This window comes from Lampetra fluviatilis, chromosome 6 (genome assembly GCF_964198595.1).
Source record: "Lampetra fluviatilis chromosome 6, kcLamFluv1.1, whole genome shotgun sequence".
NCBI classification, from domain to species: Eukaryota; Metazoa; Chordata; class Hyperoartia; order Petromyzontiformes; family Petromyzontidae; genus Lampetra; species Lampetra fluviatilis.
In genome coordinates, this window is record NC_136280.1 from 13,666,564 (window position 1) to 13,687,494 (window position 20,931).

Genomic DNA, 20,931 nt, shown 5'->3' on the forward strand with positions numbered 1-20,931 from the left:
ACATAGCCAACAGATTGATTGATATCCGCACCTCCGATTAGCATGGCTGGCTAGGTACGGTGCGAAATAAGTTTTAAATACATACATACTGCAATACAGGCTTTTCCTGCAGGGACTTGCATTTAAGATGTTCACATGCGTTTGCCAACATCCACCACAATGGAGCGGTGGCACGCAAAAGCACGGAGCTACCCATTTACACCCTTCCTGCACTCCCCCCCCCCAAATGACGGCACGATAAATTAAACAGCTCGTCAGCGCAGCGCCTACAAAGCTTGGGAAAACTACATTGAGGGTATGGGATCTCGATAGTCCTGCTCTGATATCAGCTGCGGAAGCAAAAGCGTGGGGCGCGTTAAGATTCACGGCGGGACTTTGGCGTAGTTGCGAGCGAACGATCAAGTGCGTGTCCTTTTTGCATTGAGTTCTTAACTCGGTTTTGGTGACGGGTGACAGCATCACCCCCCCCCCACCCCCCCGTGTGCAGCACGTGTTCCTGGACGATTCACCGCAAAGCAGCACCGCAAATCAAACCTGTCGTGGCCGCCGCTTACCGGGTCGGATGTGATCGCCGTTTGGCGAACGCCATTGCTGAGGAAATTTAAAGTTTGAGCAGCAAAAGAGATTGAGGCGGCCGCGGTGCTCGCTGGTTTTATAAACGGGGCCGTGTTGGGAGTGCCGCTGGGCAACCTGGGTTCGAGTCCTGGGCCCTGGGTGTCTCTCAGGGTGGTTTATAATGGCCACGACAGAGCATTGAACCGGGTGTCAGAGCGTGCCAGTGAGATCCTGGGGCTGGTGGTGTCTTGTTCTAGCGGAGGGTTTACAATGGCCGTGTCAAGAGAAGTAGAGCCGTCACCACGGGAGAACCTGGGTTCGAATCCGGGCTCCAGGCGCCACTCGCGATTTAATCGGATCACCAGAGTAGCGGCGGGTTTACGGTCTCAGCCTCGGTCACCGGCGCCTGCACACAAATACCCCCCATTGTGTACGTGCAATGTGTTCTCTTCATTCGCCCAAGCCCAGCTCGGCTCCCAATTCTCTCTTTCTCTGCTTTGTTCCACGCCGATCGGGAACTTTTTTTTGCATCGCGCGAGTCAGCGTTTCGCTTATCTGCACGATTGCCGGGTTTTTGTTGTTTTTCCCCTCTCTGTGTGGTTCTCTCCCTCCCCGTATCGCTCCGTGCATCTCTCTCCCTCTCTGTGTGTCAGTGTGTGTGTGTCTCTGTCATTTTATGTTTCCGTGCATCTCGCTCCATCGCTCTCTCTCAATTATAACTGTCACCATTTCTCTCCCCTCTCGCCATCTCACTTCCTTAGTCGCTCTCCCTTCTCACTACATCTTTCTCTCTCTCTCTTTCTCTCCCATCACAGAACCTTATATTATCGTAATGCATAGTAAGTGCTGCAGGCCCACAGGTGTTGTGTGAACACGCGACGACTATAGTAATACGTGCGGCCAGCCGTCGCTGTGTGTGTGCGTCGCTGTGGCCAAAGCCCTCGGGCTCCCCGGTCAGGATATCGCAAGTTCAATACAGGTCACTGACCCCTTCAAATCACCGCCATCGCCATCATCATCGCCATCATAGTCACCACCATCACCACCATCGTCATCATCATCCCTATCATCACCATCGTCATCCTCATCCCTATCACCACCATCGTCACCAACATCACCACCATCATCACCATCACCACCATCCCTATCATGTATCATCATCATCGCCACCTTTGTTCCAATCACGATCGTCAACATCCCTATCATCGCCATGACCGCCATCATATCTCCCGGATCGTTCAAGTTTTTAAAGTCAGCAGTGGTCCCAGTTGACGATCCGAGGGGCGTCCCCCCCTCCCCCCACTGGTCCCTCTTCCCTTGAGATCCCCGAAAATCGGTATTATTGGTACTTAATTGATATTCAGCAGAGACAATCGGTGGAATGTGTTTTGTTTAAGTTGAAGCTGCAGGGCCCTATTTTAAAGCTTGACATTTCAGGAACACCCGCCCTCCCTATCGTCCAGGGCGCATGTTTCCAGATCTGCCTCGGATTGGTCGTCCCATGGAGAGACTGGCCCCTGCCATGGAAATGTGACATTTCGACTGGCCCATGGCAGCCAAAGCATGCGAACGTCCACCTCCCCCCCCCAACCCCGATTTGCTTGTTTGAACATGTAGACATTTAGACTTTTTTTGTATTTGATGTGATGAGTCACAGACGCCTCTTGAGATGTAATGGAGCACACAATCGCTGTGTGCGTGTGTGTCTTTGTGTTTTACAGGGCACCATGAGCCTGCCATCACACACGCGTGAGAGGACCGACTAAGGTGAGTCCCTGCCTCCCGTTTTGCTCTGACACGGCCATCGTGAGCCGACACCGAAACACCCCCGGCCAACCCAATGCTGCTGAAATTGAGATTCAAGGTTTGACTCCCAGTCAAGGTGCTCTCTCATGATGATTATTGTGACAGTCATGATGGGTTGATTATATTTGAGTGATGATTTTGATGGGGGTGATGATTGTTTGAATGAAGATGGGGTTGTTGATGATGATGGAGTAAAGATCGTGGGGATGTTGATAGGGATCTTATCTTTTGATTATGGCAGAGATGATGATGATGGGGGTGGTGATGGTGATGTTAATGGACCTGAGCGTAATGGTGCGATGGATGTTGGAGTGCATGATGATCCCTCACCCATAACACCTGTTCGAGCACAAGTTTCCCTCGCTTTGGGCTGTTTTCATTCGCTCGGATGCGGCTTTGCGGTCGGATGTGGGATAACATTGTGTGTGTGTACTGTGTGTGTACTGTGTGTGTACTACGTGTACTCTATGCACTCTATGTGCTGTCTCCTGCGGTTTCGCTTTGTGTTCACATCGCTGTGTGTTCACACTCAATTTTAGCAGTACGTGTATACATTGCGTTGCCTGTCTGTCGCTTGTATGTGTACCTAGCTGTGTGCGTCTGTACGTACACACGTGGTGTTCATGAAAGTGTAAATGCTCGTGGGGCTGTATGTTACACGTGTGTGTGTGTTTACCTGTGTGTGTACCTGCGTACACACCTGTTTGCACTCTTCGCTAAACTTGCGTGAAGTTTTTTTTCCCCTCGTGAAATTCTCCCCTTGTTTCGGGGAGAGACGCGCCCTCTGCTGGCGAATTCGTTCACGCAACACGCGCGATACCAACCCACTCTCTTATCGCCTGTATAACGTCATCTTGTTATTTTTGGGCGAGATCGTCGTGCAGTGCCTCTATACAATTGTAGTAATGCTCACGACTCGTTCACACCGGATAGTTGGAGGCACACTGGTTTATTTAACACCACACCTTGTGACATACACACTGAGGGGGTATCGGCCCCCTCACCCGTCTATCTGAGGACACACCTCTTAGCTCACCCTAGCCTGCCTCTGAGTCCTCCACTAATGGGCTAGGGGAGGCTATCTTGGCCCGACACTGGTCAGTCGGGCCCGGTACCCAGAGTCCAGACCAGCACTGGCTCTGGCTCTGGTACCACGCCACTGGCTCGAGCCTGCGCGGTCCTGATAAGGACGGCGTACCAGGGGGAGACCAGGGCTCTATCTAGGACGTCTTCCGTCTTCTCTTCTTAGCTAACACATCACTCCCGAGCCCCCCGATACATTCCCCTTTTATACACCCCCCTCCCTGAGGGGTGGGGCCCCGGGGGATCGTAACGTCCGAAGCGCGGACGTCGTAGAGGGCACCTGCCCGTGCACTGACGTAGCCCCGCCCACTGTGCTTGTTTACCATAGGCTGCCATGCATAACGGGCTCTCTGTAACAGCCCTACACAATGTCAAGCCTTAACTATAACCCTCCCACCAACTGGGACAGAGGCGATCAGATCGGGTTTGTGACGTCGCGGCCAACTGATTTGTTTAATCAACTTCCTCGTGGCTGACGCAGACACGGTGGGGAAGCCGACCTCGCCCGGCAACCGGTCAATAAATACCTTTGAATTAGAATCGTTTATTTATTGTTTTATTATTTTATCAACGGTTGATTGCCAGGTTAATGATAATTGGTTTTTTACCCTTCTATCTGGCAACAAAACTGACACCTTTTTTACAAGGAGTTATGTTTGCATAGACCACAATACCTGCAGTTATAATGCAAACAAAAAACATAACTCTGAGAATGTGCACTGTCCTTGATGTTGATTGGTCCACACCCGAGAGACAGCTTTCCTTAGAGCCTAGTCTCACATGGGTTGGACCAGATGACGCCAAAAGGCGCCTTTTATTTTGGCAAACGAGGTTCCAATGGTGCCAGGTTAATGTTGATGGGGATTGGCCAGAGTCGTGCCATCTCCTGTGAATTGAACGTCGGCAGTCGCGGTGTCTCTTGGGTTTTCTCTTTCTTCGAACGAATATCAACGATCACATCGGAGGGTACATTACAATACACGGGTAACACCAGCATGTCGGGGGAGGGGTGGGGGGAGCTTTCTGGGTAGGCTTACCTCCTCGAACGGGAGCTGTTTACGACGGTGTACCAGGTTCACTTTCTGACCTGGCCATGAGATGGGGATTGGGGGAGGGTTAGGGGAAAATGAGAGACAAATGGGGGGAGGGATGGGGAATGGGGGAGGGGTGGCTCACGAAGATAACTCGCACCTCCGATTAGCACGGTTGGCTACGTTCGGTGCGAAAAAAGTTCACCATACATACGTACTGCCCATAGACTAACACTGCCCATAGTCTAACACTACCCATAGACTAACACTACCCATAGACTCAACACTAACCATAGACTCAACACTGCCCGTAGACTCAACACTACCCATAGACTACCACTGCACGTAGACTCAACACTGCCCATAGACTCAACACTGCCCGTAGACTCAATACTGCCCGTAGACTCAACACTGCCCATAGACTCAACACTGCCCGTAGACTCAACACTGCCCGTAGACTCAATACTGCTCGTAGACTCAACACTGCCCGTAGACTCAACACTGCCCGTAGACTCAACACTACCCATAGACTCAACACTACCCGTAGACTCAACACTACCCGTAGACTCAACACTGCCCGTAGACTCAACACTGCCCGTAGACTCAACACTGCCCGTAGACTTCACACTACCCGTAGACTCAACACTACCCGTAGACTCAACACTACCCGTAGACTCAACACTACCCGTAGACTCAACACTGCCCATAGACTCAACACGGCACCTCAGATTACCACGTATATACGTACAACAAACCAAAAAAATAAATAAGAGGAACTTAAGGTGCCAGCATCAGCCCAGCTACCATCTAGGATCGACCATCGTACAGCGTACTCCAAGGATCGAGTTCGCGCTGGAGCCTAGCCCTTGACTCTGTTTAAAGAGCCAGGCTTGAGAGAGAGTGAGAGAGAGAGAGAGTGAGAAAGGGTGTCTGCAGCCTCTGGTGCGTTGTTCACTTGTTGTTTGGCACGATGTCCCACCACACAGAGCTTCTGCGGCTTGCTGAACAACACGCAGGACTTGTGCCCCACAACAAGATGGGCCTGGCTTCCATTCCTAACTCGGTGCCATTCCCTGTGGAGGTCGTTGTATGTGGGAGCAACGGTGGCGAGATGTTAACTCCCTCGCCTGGGATACAGGCTATCGTGGGTTCGATCCTGACCCTGATGCCTGCTGTATATTTGGAGTTTGCATGTCTCTCTTTTTCCCCGTGCCCGTCTGGATTTTTCTCCGGATCCTCAGGTTTTTTCCTCCACATTTAGAAACATGTATTTAGAGTATTTGGCCGCTATACATTCCCACGTGTTAAGCCATGTGGCCAGGTCGCTTCTGAAAAAGAGCTACATAGCTCAGTGGGCCTTACCTGGCTAAAAAAAATAGTTCGGTTTAATAGTTTAAATTGTCCATACCGACTGCCACAGCAGCATTGCTGCGGCACAGCCACAGCAATGCTGCTGTAAAATAGCAGCATTGCTTGTCTTTTTAGTTTCAATAGTTCTCTCCTGCTATTAGCCAAACCTCCCAATGAGTATTTACCAGCAAAATTACTAAATTACTACAGCAGCAACATTGACCCCCCCAACTACTGCAAAAAACCTGACAGGACCCTCCTGAAAGAGGCTTTGATATTCAGCGAGGCATTCCTGGGTAAACAAGCGGAGTCATAATAATAGTAATGCATTCACAATAGAAGATTATTATTAATCCGTTTTTCGCGGTTGCGGTTTAAAGCTCTCCGATGCGTTTTCGGGTTGCACCGTGTGTTGCGTCGACGCAACATCCGACGTTCCGCTGCACGTGCCCGGAGCAGCATCTCAAGGAAGCTAACACAACAACACGCGATGGGCACGTTGTGGCACGGGGCTAGCTTGCAGACAAATCCTCGAGAGGAGTTAACACCCTGGATGATTTCGCACACCACAATATATTTGAGAGCTGCTACTGCTGCGCCCCCTACATTCCAACATGGACTCTGAGGTCGGCGGATTAGACCTCCTCTTGCATCGCCAGACCGAAGCTCAGGTCCCATGGGCGATGGCAGCCTTTGCTTCCGTGGCACGCAGACTGTGGAACTCTCTGGCCGAAGACTGTCGGGGGAGTCCGGTTCGGTTGAGATCTTCACGTCACCGTCTTAAAAAAACACATTTCCCTTTCAGAAGGAATTTCCTATTTTAAGGCATTTCCTATTTTAATTTAATTTGCTGTTTTAAATTCTTCCCCCCCCCCCCCACTGTTATTGATGTAAAACGCCCCCAGAATTTAGGATGAAAAAAACGCTACATACGCCGTAACAATAGCAATTATTCAAGCGTGCCATTGGACAGCTAACGAGCAACAGCGACTACGGGCTGATAACGGCGTTGGAGAGACAGCACGTACGCCGCAGCAGCGTTAGACCTCCGCACTCGGCGGCCGCCAGGATGTGTAAAGTCATTACGGCAATCATCCAGAGTGTTCCTATGGCCCCGCAGGTACGAAGGGTGGCAGAGGAGGGGGGGCCCACACGTGGTTAAACGAAGGCCGCGAGGTCGGGGATGAAGGGTGCCGTGCGCCGACGGATGGGTGGACGGAGGGGTTGGGTGGACAGCGGGGGAAGGGGAGGGGTGATGCGCAGCTTAATAAATAATACCCCCCACGTCAGCGTCATTCCAGGGCGTTTTAGCGAAAAATATTGATTTTGGTGAAAGCGGGCGGCTTTTATCGGAAATTACCGCGCGGGCATGCGGCACACACCGAGATCGCGCGCGCGCACACACGCACACACGCACGCACATTAAAATATATATACATGCAGCGCACACACCTAATGCTCTGACGCACACATATATATACGTGCATGTTGAGTCTACGGGCAGTATGCACGCGTACACGTGCATACACATAAAGACGCGCACACACAATAAGTGATACACCCATATACACCACTAATACTCGTACACACGCTGAGCACATTAATATAGCTCTACATGCAGTACACGTATCTAAATACACACACATATACACATGCCTATACATACACACAACCAACTAATATACACATGACTAATACACTCACGTATCATACACATACTTCATACACATATCAAGCACACAGACAAATACAAAGATCTCCCGTACGTATAGCCTTTAACAGACTGTTGGGTCAAGTGCTGTTAGTGAGCACCTATGAAGGCTGGCATTAACTTGGGTCGCCGGGTTCTTAGTGCAGTGTGCTAACCACTGCACTACCGCTCCCCACACACCCCTAATAAAGTACACGTAATACATACGCACGCCGAATGCACAAATACAAAGACACCTGCATGGACAGCTACATGCTTTGGCTGTACACGAGGCCGTCCAAGTCCCGTGTGCCCTCCCTTCGTGCCTGAATGCCACATGGAAACAGAGGTGGAATAAGGTCCGTTCTGTGTGCACTCGGCATTGGCGCCACGGTGGCTAGATGTTAACTACCTCGCCTGGTATACAGGAGGTCGTGGGTTCGATCCCGACCCTGACGCCTGCTGTGTATTTGTAGTTTGCGTGTCTCTCACCCTGTTGACGTGTGGATTTTTTTTATCTGGATCCTTCGGTTTTTCCCTCCACATTTATAATCAACGTGCGTTTAGAGTAATTTGGCGGCTATACATTTACACGCGATAAGCCACTTCGTTGAGCTATAATTTGTTGCCAGGTCGCTTCTGAAAAAGAGCTATATTGCTCAGTGGGCCGTACCTGGCAAAAATAAATAGAATAAATTAGCCATGCATTGCAATGGCGATTCTGGCCACTTGGAATCTGATTTGCCACCCTGAACTTGGCAATGCATAGCTAGCTAAGCTAAGCATTGGATAGGTTAGGTTCGCATCACAAAATAACAAGTAAACATGTGACGTTGGTCCAACCACATGCTGACGTTGGTCCAACGTTCACATGTTGACTGCGAGTAGAATCACATTCCGTTGCGTGAATCCTTCCCAAGCAGAATACACGTCAGAAACCCATTCACACGAAGGGAGAATTGAACCTGGGAATCATCCAATGGAAAAAAAAAATATCACGATTTGTGCAGGAATCTGAAATCGTTCGGCATCACACGCACGTAACCAAACACATTCACGCTGACCTAATGCCAATTCACGCATTCACATCCACGCAACCAACGTACACACATGCACATTCAAAACACGCACACTCATAAACACACTTATACCCATAATAATAACGGAATAATGTTCAGCCCTTAGTCAATTGACTTGCGAATTATAACCTCACTCTCATGTCAGTAATAAGTGTTGTTAAACGATACTTCACCGCCATGGTTAATGTGGGTTTGTGAAATAGGGGGGGTTTGGGGGAGAGGGAGGGAGCACTGCTTCAGATAGCTGTGGCCAGGAATTGAACTCGGGTCGCAGTGCTGACCAATGCCACCGCCCCCTCCCACCCTATATTCCTGTATACAGACACAGAGAACACCCATAAAGACAAAGACAGAGATCGCCTGTGTATCCTTAATAGACTGTAGGGGGAAATGCTGTTCGCGAGCACCTATGAAATGCTGGCACGGCACACCAGGGGGTGGGTTATCAGCACCACGCCCGGCCGCCTTTGTCTCCCCAGTGGTGATGTTTACACACCGCATGAGATACTCATTTGAGGTTGAGTCGACCGAGCGGAGGCCCAGGACCGCTTCAGATAATCGTCACTGGTGTTGGCCTTTATCAGGAATCGAACTCGGGTTGGCGGGTTCGTAGCGCAACACACAGTTTCACGCACACACACATTAACAATTTGACATACACTCTCGTTTAGTTTAACACGTAGTAGACTTTTGCGACCAATATCATCCATAATACAGGTTTTTTTGGGTTAGATCGCGTAAATGTGTCGTTAAACCCACCACCACCGGACACAGCCAGTTAGTAAGGTTTGTCACGTAAACAGAACATGCCAATTCGTTACTAGTACAGCACACCGGTGTGTTGGAGAGAAACTCCACAACTTTTAGGACGTTTCGCCAGTAATTACAATCGGCATCATCAGGCAGCAGACAAATTTGTGGATTTGTGTAAACTCTCGTTTACACTTGCACAAGTGCTGTTAGCAAGCACCCATTATGGTCAGTGCCAGTGCGTGAGGTGGTGGCGTCACCAGGACCATACCCGGCCATCTTTGTATCCCCAGTGCGGACGTTCACACGTACACCACATCGCGTAGCCATTTGAAGGCCAAGTCGAACCCAATCGAGGCCCCGTCCATGAACGGACCACTCTCAGGTTCACGGACAACGGTGCGGAAGAACTTCAACATGCGTTCATATATACATACAACGGGGCTTGGAATCGAACCAAAGGTCGCCAAGGTCAGAGCACAGCGACGACGCATGAACCGCCGCTGCGCCGCCACTCCCCAGCCCGCCGTGACACGCAGACGCCCTGAACACGGTTGCTCGCTCGCTCGCACGTCTCTCTTCTCCTCGGGGGGGTGAGGGTTGGGGTTACTTTGACATGGGTGAGAAACAACAATTAAAGCATTACCAGACACCCGCGCTCGCTCTCCCCGCGCGCTCCCTCCCCCCTCGCCATCCTCGCTCGCGCTCCCAATCGATGTCCCATAATGAAATTTTTGAGAATGAGCTTAGTTTCCATGGAAACCTGGGCAAAGTGAGGTCATTTATTGCGGCGTGGACTCATTTATTCATTACGCCCGCGCACATCGCTGACACACACACACCATGACACTGACACACGCCACACACACGCTGACACGCACACACATGACACTGACACACGCGCACACACACACACCTTGACACACACCCTGAAACTGACATTTACATGCATCCATACTCTTGACACACACCCTGGTAAAAATGTCAAAGACCGAGGTGCCTTGTGTAGCCTGCACAGGCTGTTGGGGCAAGTGCTGTTAGTGAGCACCTATGAAGGCCGGCACGGCGCACGAGGGGGTGGGTGGCCAGCACCACACCCAGCTGCCTTTATCTCCCAAGTGGCGATGTTCACACATAGTACCAGGTACTTATTTAAGGTCGAGTCGACCTTGGGGTGGCCCAGGACAGGTTCAGATATTCGGAACTATGATTGGTTGTGAGCCAAAATTGTGGGGTCACTGTGTTTGTAGAGCAGCACGCTAACCACTATGCCACCGCTTCTCCTGCCCGACACACCCTGATACACTGACATACACACATTTACTGTAACACTGTCTGACACACATCTGACACGCGTCCTCACACATACTGCGACACATGCCTTGACACAGCATGAAATATACGCACACCACGACACCGAATCTGACAGTACCTGAAACACTGACGCAGATCCTGATAACCATACACCATAACACACACACGTCGACACATCAACACACCCACACAGACCAGCCTCCTTTGCTTTCCAAGTTGAGTTTATTATCGGTTACACTGAGGAACTCGCAGACCCTGGAAAGAGCTGGGAAAGGTTAATTTAGTTCCATTCGTGGGTTTACACGCTCAGAGCCTTCCTTTTTTTCTCTACCGATGACCAACTGCCTCTAGCTACAAAACAAATATGCCCACTGTTTCAGTTGAGCGTCTTAACATGTGGTCACATTCACAACACATTTTATTATTGTAATTGTATTGCATTGCCTGCACCTTGCCCACCTCTTGTATGCTTCCTGTCACTAAGCTTTCACCACTACACGCACCCCACCTGGGTCTTTATACTACGGTTGGCACCTGTCCAGATTTTCCCAGGATTGAGGTATCAGTCCCAGGAAATCTGGAGGTCTTCCCAGGGGTATTGAATACCCCATTTTTTGGGGCATTTGTGTAATAATCCACCACTCAATTTAGTTCTCCCCTATTTTGGTATCGCGCAACATTCTTTTACTTTCCCATGTTATGCTCATATTTTTCGTACCTCAAGGGTGACACAACCCTGGTCTTTGCCCCTATGAACCCTTGACATTGAAACTTTATCACTCCACCCAACAGTGCTTGGATCTGTCCCCTGGTGCCCTCTCAACCTCCGAAGCATCACAACGCCCACTTTGTGCAATGGAATGAATCTAGCCTGGCACGAGCACTTTTTTGACACTGCTGTGTGCGTGTGTGCGTGCAGGAGGGGAGAGAGTGCGTTCATGATGGCCTCTCGCAGAAAGGGAGGCCTGAAACTCAATGCCATCTGCGCCAAGCTTCACGCCCGGCCCGGCCACACACAGTGAGTGTCATTTAGTTCTTGGAATTGGCCTTGACGAAATTAAACTTGAAGTGGTGTTTATTGTACCAATAGAGTCCTTTAAATGAGACAAAGACATTTTAATCATGCTGGGATTCGAACTCGGTACAGAACGATTCACACAATTCTAAATAATGCATAAGTCGAGACTCAGTCATGAACTCCGATTCGATAAGGGAGTCGATTTTCAGAGGAAAAAAACTAAATTTGACTAAAATATAGTCTGATATAGGCCATTATGATGAGCCTTCAGAGCTATCTGCAGCATATCCACAGGTCCTCTTTTTTCTAGGCTCATTCCTTTTTTTGAGGTAGTAATTCCTATTTGGGTAATGTGAGATATTGTTCTTCCTATGACATCCCTTGCTCTTTGTACCTCAGATATTGGTACCTTCGTCACCTGACAGTAGCAGTGATCGATAGTTTGAGCAAAAGTTTTGAATGAAAGTGGTGAATGTTTGCTATTTTTTTGTTAATGTCATTTCACACATTTCTGTCTCTTTGCCAAGGACCCAAACCTCGTCACAGTCTGCGAGCGAAGATGATGATGGCGACGAAAACAAAATGGCCACTGGAAACAAGATGGCGGAGGGGAGTGGTGACGAGGTAGATGGAAAGATGGCAGATGTGGAGGTACGGTGGATGGGTGTTAACCTGGTGTCTGACTCAAATTCCTTCATGCAAGTTGATGAGAGTGGAGTGAAATCTATTGAATTTTTGTGTTGCGCTTTTATTGGAGGTTTGTTAGTATGCCATCGTATATCAACAACAAATAAATGCCATTGCTATCAATGGTGATAGAGCCTTCGGCAGCAGCAGCCAAGGCGCCTCCATGTCTGTGGAATCACGCTCTTACCCAGAACATTAGGAACTCTCAGTTTAGTTTTTTAGGTCCCATCTGAAAACATGTTTTCACTTGCGTATCCGTCTGTGTAGACTATGTGCCTTTTACATTGTGTTTATTATTTTTCGTTTCATTTGTTTAGGGTTTTATCTGTTAAGTATTTCATTCTGCTTTAGTCATTAAGGGTTTGTTAAGGGTTGGGATATTTTATGTAAAGTGCTGTGAGGCCTTGTGTGAATGGCGCTGGATAAAATAGAGGTTTAGTTATTGTGCCTTCGCTGATGGACACGCACTCCACTTTGTGGTTTTCATACTTTTCGATAAGCGTTTCACAGTTCCGTTGGCATGTTCGACAGTTCATGCTATGCCGCAATAATTTCCTCTTGTCCAGGAAAAAGCCTTGCTGAGTTTCAGGACTCCTTTTATGAGTAGGGTCCAGGGGTCGTGACGTTTTGTCCAAATCCGCAGTTGTTTTGCACGGTGGTGGGGAGACAGCCAGAGAATACCCCACACGCACACTCGGTCAAAGGAACAACACTCTCCAATCCTTATGTATATAAGTCAACTACCTATTTGCTGCACTGATGCCTGCTGTCCACTTTTCTTTTGCATATGGCAATATGTTTAGGAGCTAAATGCCAATGTCGAGATCTGCTGGCCAGGGGAGGGCTTCAGGAGACAGTTTGTGTCATCTTGCTTTTCCTCCTCCATTGAAGGAGCAGCGACTTCTGGCTAACCATTGAACAAAGACAATCACTTCATCGCGCACTTCCAGATGCGCTTCTGCGGCCGTCTGGAATGCTCTTCCTTCTGATATTAGGAAGCCACTGGAGTTATGCACTTTTATATCTAAATTGCAAACTCATTTCTTTAGAACTGCTTTTTGCCTTCAATTTGTTGTCCTTCCCCTGCACACCTCCGATTAACACGGTTGGCTATGTACGGTGCGAAAGAGGTTCAACATACAGACTATAGTGATTCACTATGTGGTCCATAGTTTGGGTTGCTTGGCCACAATTGCACTGCTGTGGTTTGAGTGTTTAATTTTCCACTCATATGAGGGAGATGTGCGCATCAGGCCTGTTGATGTTCTGATCCAGTTGATGGTTACACCAATGCCCACTTTACGGTATCCCTGCAAGACAGAGTTTGAAAGCAAGCAGTTACCTCGATCTGTGTAATCCACCACCCTGACCTCTAAAGCTTGGTTCGCCAGCGTCGTACCACCACTGCCAGAGCTGTCACTGCCGCCATTACCCAGCGTTCTTTCTGGTGCCACCCCAGTATATGAACCCGTGCCACCCGCTTACTGTACTCAGTGCCACGTTAAGTTTTAAGGGGGACTCGGGGCTTTATTATAGTTTTGAGGGGGCCACTCTTTGTATGTAAAATTATTTCCCGAGAGTGATTTCCCACCACCCATACCTGATGCGAAACATTGTTATTCACCCTGGTTATATGAGCTCTAACTTTAAAATGTGATGATATACGAATTGTAAAGCTAAATCAAAGTTAAAAAGAAGAAAGCTTTTAATTGCGGAAAATAACTGGTCAAAATACACACTGTAATGCAATGGCTTTGATTGCCAAATTATCACGGTTACCACAGTGGTACGGCCAGATTACCACAGTGCTGCGATTTAGCTCAGCAACCATCGTAAAGCAAACTCAGAAGTCTCCGTGTGACCCGGCCTCAGCTGCGGGCATAGCACCGCCTCGTAGCAACGCAGTTACGTGTCTTACAGTGCACGGCTGATGATGATGTTCATCAGGTTTTTAAAAGTATTTTTAAGAATGTTTTCAAAAGTAATTTGTCCGAACTAACTTTTCGAACTTGTAATGTAGTTGATTTAATATCGATTATGTTCCTGCACCGTTTATTAATATGTTTTTCTTCCTGCAACGCTATTGCTTTGCCCGGGTTTCTATTCGCATCGTTAACCATGGCTTTTCCGATCGTGGTGGTGACCCCAGGCCGCCACCCTTGCGAGTGAGACCTCCATCCTCGCCACTCGAGGTCTCGTCCCTGGTGAAACAAAACAAACGATCATCGCGCGGTTCGCCACTCGCCACTCACACCCCCTTTGCCCCGTTGCCGCCGTCAGTGTGCCGAGCGGCGCCGGGAGCTCATCGAGCGCTGGGCCAACGGGGAGCTGGGCCTGGGCGACTCGGGGGGCGGGCAGCAGGGCCCACGCACTGGCGTCGCCGATGAAGACGACGCCGATGACGCGGACGGCGACGACGCTTCCCACTCCCCGAGGGCGGCCGAGGAAAGGCCTCTCCTGGAAGTGCAGGCCCCAGCCGGTGAGAGAGTTGTGATCGCGCTTGTTCCACAGCGTCAAGTCCCAAATGTCTCCCCCGCTCAAACGAGTGTGGGACAGACTCGGGAGTAGTAATCAGAATCAGAATCTTTCATCAGAATCTGTATTTAGACTGGAGGAGCTATGAAGCTCTTTTGCACAGATGCTCTAAATGGCAGGAGGGTGCTGCTCATTGAAAAGTTTGTCCATTGCCATTGATAATGCTAATAATTCAGTTTGGTTGGTATATTCGCGGCGATCTCAAGGCTATCATGAAGCTGCTATGTTCACAGATAAATATAGTCTGCCTGTGCAGGCCGATGATGCTCTGTGGTTTCTACCCAATTAAGTAATTTTCGAGTATTTTATTTTACATTTGAACCTTATGGTGGGACCCCGGGTCCCGAATAAACGTCAGTCAATATCGTAAATAATTTATTTATTTTGTTGTCATGTCGTCCAAGCGCAGCGAGGACGAATGTGCAGAAGAAACAAAACTTTTAAACTTTGATTAGCGCATCGTGTAGAGCTCGTCGAGAGGAATAGATTGCCATATCATTCACCTTCAACAGACATAAAATGATGTCGCAACGCAGTTTATGCGAGAGCTGGGGGCTTAAGGGATTCCGGGGTCCCGCCATGAGGTTCATTTGACAAATTGGAGAGTCACACCAGTATTAACCAGGGCGGCCATTTGTTTAAAACCACAAACCTCTGCAATGATCGGCGAACGCACCACTACCCGGCCACATCACCCCCTTTAGTGAGTCAGTGGCATGTGGGCAGAAGCCCCATGCATACCAAGAGAAGTAGCGCTCAAAACTCTGCACACATGGATTCAAGAATCCATTGCTGTCCTTTTATTCATTGGCCACTTTGTGGGCGAAGCCTGAAACACCCGGTGCTCCGAGTCATTCTCCCATCCAAGTACGAATCAGGCTCCAGCCTCTGTTTAGCTTCCAAGATCTGACAAGTTCTGGCTCATTCACGGTTATTTGGCCAGAGGACTCATCACTCCTGTTGAGTAAGTTGTGAATATACCACATTCGTTTGGCAGGGGCCACAATTGCTACGAGGCAACGGTTCACTTATGGAGGGACTGGTCCCTGCCATAGGAGTGTGGAATTACCCACCAGTGGAGATGGATGTTGCTCCATTGCTCGTTTGAGTGTGGAGAGACGTTTCTATTGACCGTAGTCGTAATAGCTGCAGAGTGTAAGAAGTCTGTCTCTATGCTTACTGAGGTGTGGCACAGCGATCGTTTATATTGGTGACCCTCAGCCGGTGGTGGAAATTCCACATTCCTGTGTGGGGGAGTCTATCTCTCTTCACAGGACTGCCGCGGTTAGCATCCCTTAAAAGCATTTCAATGTTGGCTCGCGATCTTGAAACAGAAACATAGTGTCAAAATGATGGAAAAAAAGAATACCTTTCTGGCAATAAAACAGGAGGTGTTAAGATGTTCAAACACCAAATAGACGCCTATTGCAAGGCATCAAGTCTGCATTAACCACACATGCTTGTGGCAAAACTTGCAAACGAACATGCTCTGATAATATTTGCATTGTCTTTGAAGCTGATTGGCCTACACCAGAGATAGCAGCCTTCTTTTTTATGGCCTTGTCTCACCACCAGTGTTAAACCAGAGAACGCCAAAAGTGCGAAATGTGCGAAGACACAAACTCTTCATCCACAATATCGTAACATTGGCTGGAAATTCTAAAACAATTACATTTGGGGAAAAAGACATTTACATGACTACGGCAGATGCCTGCACTTTTGGCTTTTCGTCATTTTCGATCGGCGATTTACATTTGTGACATTGAATTCGACCGCGATGTTAGAAAACGATAAAGGGGACGCGTGGGACGCGGACGCCCATTGCCATGCGAGGAGTGAAGCACCGTGCGCAAATATTGCCTGTGCAACAAAACTAAAAAAAACGCTGAACTCTTTTTAATTTACCATGGAAGGCCCACTTCGCTGTCCAGCTCTTTCTCAGAAGTGACCTGGCTATCAGAGAAGATAGCTCGACGAAGTGGCTTATCGTGTGGGAATTTATAGCAGCCAAATACTCTAAATGCGTGTTGTTGATTCGAAACATGGAGGGAAAAGACCTGAGGACCCGAAGAAAAATCCACGTGACCACGGGGAGAGAGAACATGCAAAATCGAAATATACAGGCATCAGGGTTTGGATCGAACCCACGACCTACTGTATACCAGGCGAGGCAGTTAACATTCGACACCATCGCATTCCACTTGCGGAGCTGGACGCCGCCGAGTTATGTCGCCTTTAAAAACTACGTACGGTGAGAAAGAGAAATGAAGAGGATTCGGGGAGAGTTGGGAGGAAAATGCTGGAGGGCAGAGAAAATATGGGAGTGGGGGATGCGATGGACAGATTAAAGTGGGGTGATTAATTGGACACGGGAAGATTAAATGGTGAAAAGTGAGCGCTGAAAGAAAGAGGAAAAGAAAATCTGTGGCGATGTTAAGGGCCAAATACGGCGATGCGGTCCAGGAAGGGACAGAAACGATGTGGACAAGGGAAGGACATGGGGTAACTAATGCTCCGGATGAAAGAGAGTGAAAGGGAAAGACATAGGGAGCGTTAAAAACGGGAGAGGGTAGATGAAGGAGGCAGGGAGAGAGAGAGAGAGATAGAAATGAAGAACGAGGGAGAGTCACAGAGTGGAGTGAGAGCCTAAGAGAGAGAGAGAGAGCGAGAGATGGTCGTGGAGAGCGAAGGAGGGAGAGTTTTATTGTTATTATTTTTGGTCTCTACGGAATGGCTCTGAATTTACGACATAATATAATCTCACGGAATTAATTGTGTGTGCCAAAAAGTGTGTGCGTGCGCAGTGTGCGCGCGCGTGTGCGTGCGCACGGGCGCCGGCTCGATTTTTTTCTGTTGGAGCACGCATACACGTTGCATACGCACGCGCCAGTGCATGGGATCACGCACGCGTGTGTACGCTTGCACGAACGGGAACATTTGAATGGCGTGCCGTCTACGAGTACGCACGAGCGTGCGTGCGTGAGTGTTGTACTACAGGTGGGGGAGCGGTGGTGTAGCTGTTAGCGCGCTGCGCTACGAACCCGGCTACCTGAGTTCGATTCCCACTCACGGCCAGTACCAGTGACGAATATCTGGACTGGTGCTGGCTCTCTTCTAGGTTGACTCAGCCTTAAAATAAGTACCTGGTGTAGTGTGTAATGCATCAACATTGGGGAGACAAAGGCGGCCAGGCGTGGTTCTAGACCACCAACCCTCTCGTGTTCCATGCCGTCTTTCATAGGTGCGCGCTAACAGCACTTGCCCTAATAGTCTGTTAATGGCTGTATAGGGGATCTGCGTCTTTGCAGCACTGCACGATGAATGTGAAAAGCTTCTGAGAGCGGAAATAACACTCAAATGTTATTGTCTCACTTCCACAAGTGGTAGACTTGAGGTCTTTGGCCTAAGCAAAGGATGTGCCAAAACCTAAAGCTTGTGTGACAGAGAGTTTTATCAGTTCACAAATACGCAGTATATTTACCTGTGAATGTGAAATAAATTAACAAACGTGTCATACGAACTTAAGACTGATGATGCACTTGGTTAGTATTTAAATGTGGACACAAGCCACGAAGCCACTGTAAAAAATATCCTAAAAATAAGACTCAAAAATGGCATCAGTGATGGTGGTGGTAATGTTGGTGATGATGTTGGTGGTGGTAATGATGATGGTGGTAGTGGCGATAATGAAGATAGTGGTGGTGATGCTAGTGGTGATGGTGATGGTGGTGGTAGTGGTAATGGTGATGCCAGTGTTGATGATTGTGGTGATGATAGTAGTGATTGAGGTGGTGATGGCGGTGATGGTGCCTGTGATTTCAGGAGTGAGTGACCTCCTGGGTGCCCTGGGCCTCCTCGATCCGAGGACGCGATGCGAGCTGGAGCGAGCGGCCTCCGTCATCATGTCCTCCTCTTCCACCCCCTCCTCCCCCTCGCTGGTGATGACGACAACCACGGCTGTGGCAGCGAACCACCAGCACCACCAGCACCACCAGCACCCCCAGCACCCCCACCACCACCTACAGCCATCGCAGCAGCAGCACCCACATGGCAACGGCAACCCCGCCCACGCTCGCGCGGCCTGCGCCAACGGCCCGCCGCAGGAGCCAGCGCCGGACTTCGGCAAGGCGTACGAGGAGGCGCAGCCAGCCTGCGACACAGCCGAGTTGTCCGACTCCGCCGCGAGGGCCGGGCAGCACGCGCTTCCCCACGCCCGCGCCTCCAAGTACGACTTCTTCATCCGAAAGCTGCGCGCCGGCGAGAGCATTGCCCCCCCGCAGGAGCACGAGCCGGCGCCGGGCACCGCCACGTCGCCATCCGCAGGCCCCGCCGGCGCCGCCACCACCAAGATCTCCGACGGGTTCGGCGTCGCCAAGTCCCACGCGCCGCAGCTCCTGAAGTTACCGCGGGTGAGCCACGACGGCGCCGGCGGTGGCAGCTCGAGCAACGCCGCGGCGGCCACCTGCAATCACGTTACCGCTGGGAGCAACGGCGGCACCAGCGGCGCCCAAACCAACCGGCGAGTCTCCAAGTACGACTTGGAGAACGTCAAGTACCTGCACCTGTTTCGGCCAGGAGAGGAGGGCTCGGGGGGACCCGGCTCACGGGGGGGCTCGACGCCACTCATGGCCGGGGGCGCCATCGCCTTCAAGACGGGCCGCGTGGGACGGCCCTCCAAGTACGACGTGAAGGGGGCCGACAAGATCTCGCAGATCCGCGCGCTCGCCAACGCCAACTCGGCCGCCATATTGCAGAATCACCACCCGCACCAGCACCAGCAGCAGCGGCAGGGACAGGGACAGGCGGCACCTCCCCTGCACAGCCCCGGAGCCAGCGGCAAGACCTGCATTGCTCTGTCGCATGGCAGGATGCTAAGCTTTTTCCCGAGCGACTTTGGGGTGAAGAGCGAGGTTGTGGTGAAGGGAGAGCAGCAGCATCTGCTGCTGACGGGTGGTGGTGGTGGCGGCGGCGTCGTCGGTGGTGGTGGTGGCCACTTTGCGAGCGGGCAGAGGGGAGGACTCGAAGCTGCGGCTGTGGCGGCTGCATTCCTGCGAGCAGAGTCCATCACGAGCGGCACGGTGTCTTCCGTCAAGTGAGTGTGTATTCGCGCTTGTCTGTGTGTACTCGCATCCGTGTCTGTCTGTTTGTGTGTGAGGTGCGGTAGTGTTAGCGGTTAGTGCGCTGTGCTACGAACCCGGAGACCAGAGTTTGATTGCAGCTCATGGTTAACACTAGTGGCGATTATCTGAACTGGTCCTGGGCCTCCACTACGTCGACTCAGCCTCAAATGAGTATCTGATACGGTGTGTAAACATCATCACTCGGGAGACAAAGACGGCCGGGCGTGTTGCTGGCCACCCACCCCCTGGAGTGCCGTGTCGGGCTTCATAAGTGCTCCTCACAGCGCTCGCTCCTACAGTCTGTGAAGGCTATATGGCGGATCTTTGTCTTTGTGTGTACGGGGAAGCAGTCGTGTAGTGATAAGTGTGCTGCACAATGAAACTGACGACCCTGGTTCACAGCTATTTTTGGTGACAGATATCTGAACCGGAACTGGGCCTCCCCTATGTCTACTCAGCCTTAAATGAGTTCCCGGTGCGGTGTGTAAGCCTCATCACCGAGAATGCAAAGGTTGTCCCGGCCACACTGCCCCCTCGTGTGCCGTGCCAGACTTAATAGGTGGCTCGCTGATAGCACTGACACCAATGGTAATGGCTACGGGGGGTGACCTTTCTTTCTGTGTATCGAGAATTGTGGTGGAATCGGTGACCTCGGCAGCATCCGGGTTTCAATTTTTGGTTGTGTGCATCGTCTACGGCTGTTGGTTTCGAATACTGGCCTGGACCACCCCATAGGTCAACTCAGCCGAAAATGTGTACCTGGTGTCCCATTTACTTGGAACGTTGGGGCTAACATTGAGTCAACGTTGGCATATTTGCTTGGGTGGTAAGATTGTGAATGTTATCAGGGGAAATTTGGCTTTAATTGGGAAGCAATTTCTTAATGAAGAAGCAAAAGTTTATCTGCTGACTC

At 50.2% G+C, this 20,931-nt stretch overlaps 1 protein-coding gene across 1 annotated transcript in view; it reads left to right on the plus strand.

Annotated features, from left to right (window-relative positions):
• CASZ1 (castor zinc finger 1) overlaps nt 1-20,931 on the plus strand; it is a 129,612-nt gene that overhangs the window by 76,878 nt on the left and 31,803 nt on the right. Inside the window, exons 3-7 of the mRNA XM_078857793.1 lie at nt 2,277-2,322; nt 11,578-11,676; nt 12,204-12,327; nt 14,644-14,842; nt 18,721-19,990. Coding sequence (XP_078713919.1) covers nt 11,600-11,676; nt 12,204-12,327; nt 14,644-14,842; nt 18,721-19,990 — 1,670 coding nt within the window. The 5' untranslated portion in view covers nt 2,277-2,322; nt 11,578-11,599. The remainder of the gene's footprint in view (nt 1-2,276; nt 2,323-11,577; nt 11,677-12,203; nt 12,328-14,643; nt 14,843-18,720; nt 19,991-20,931) is intronic.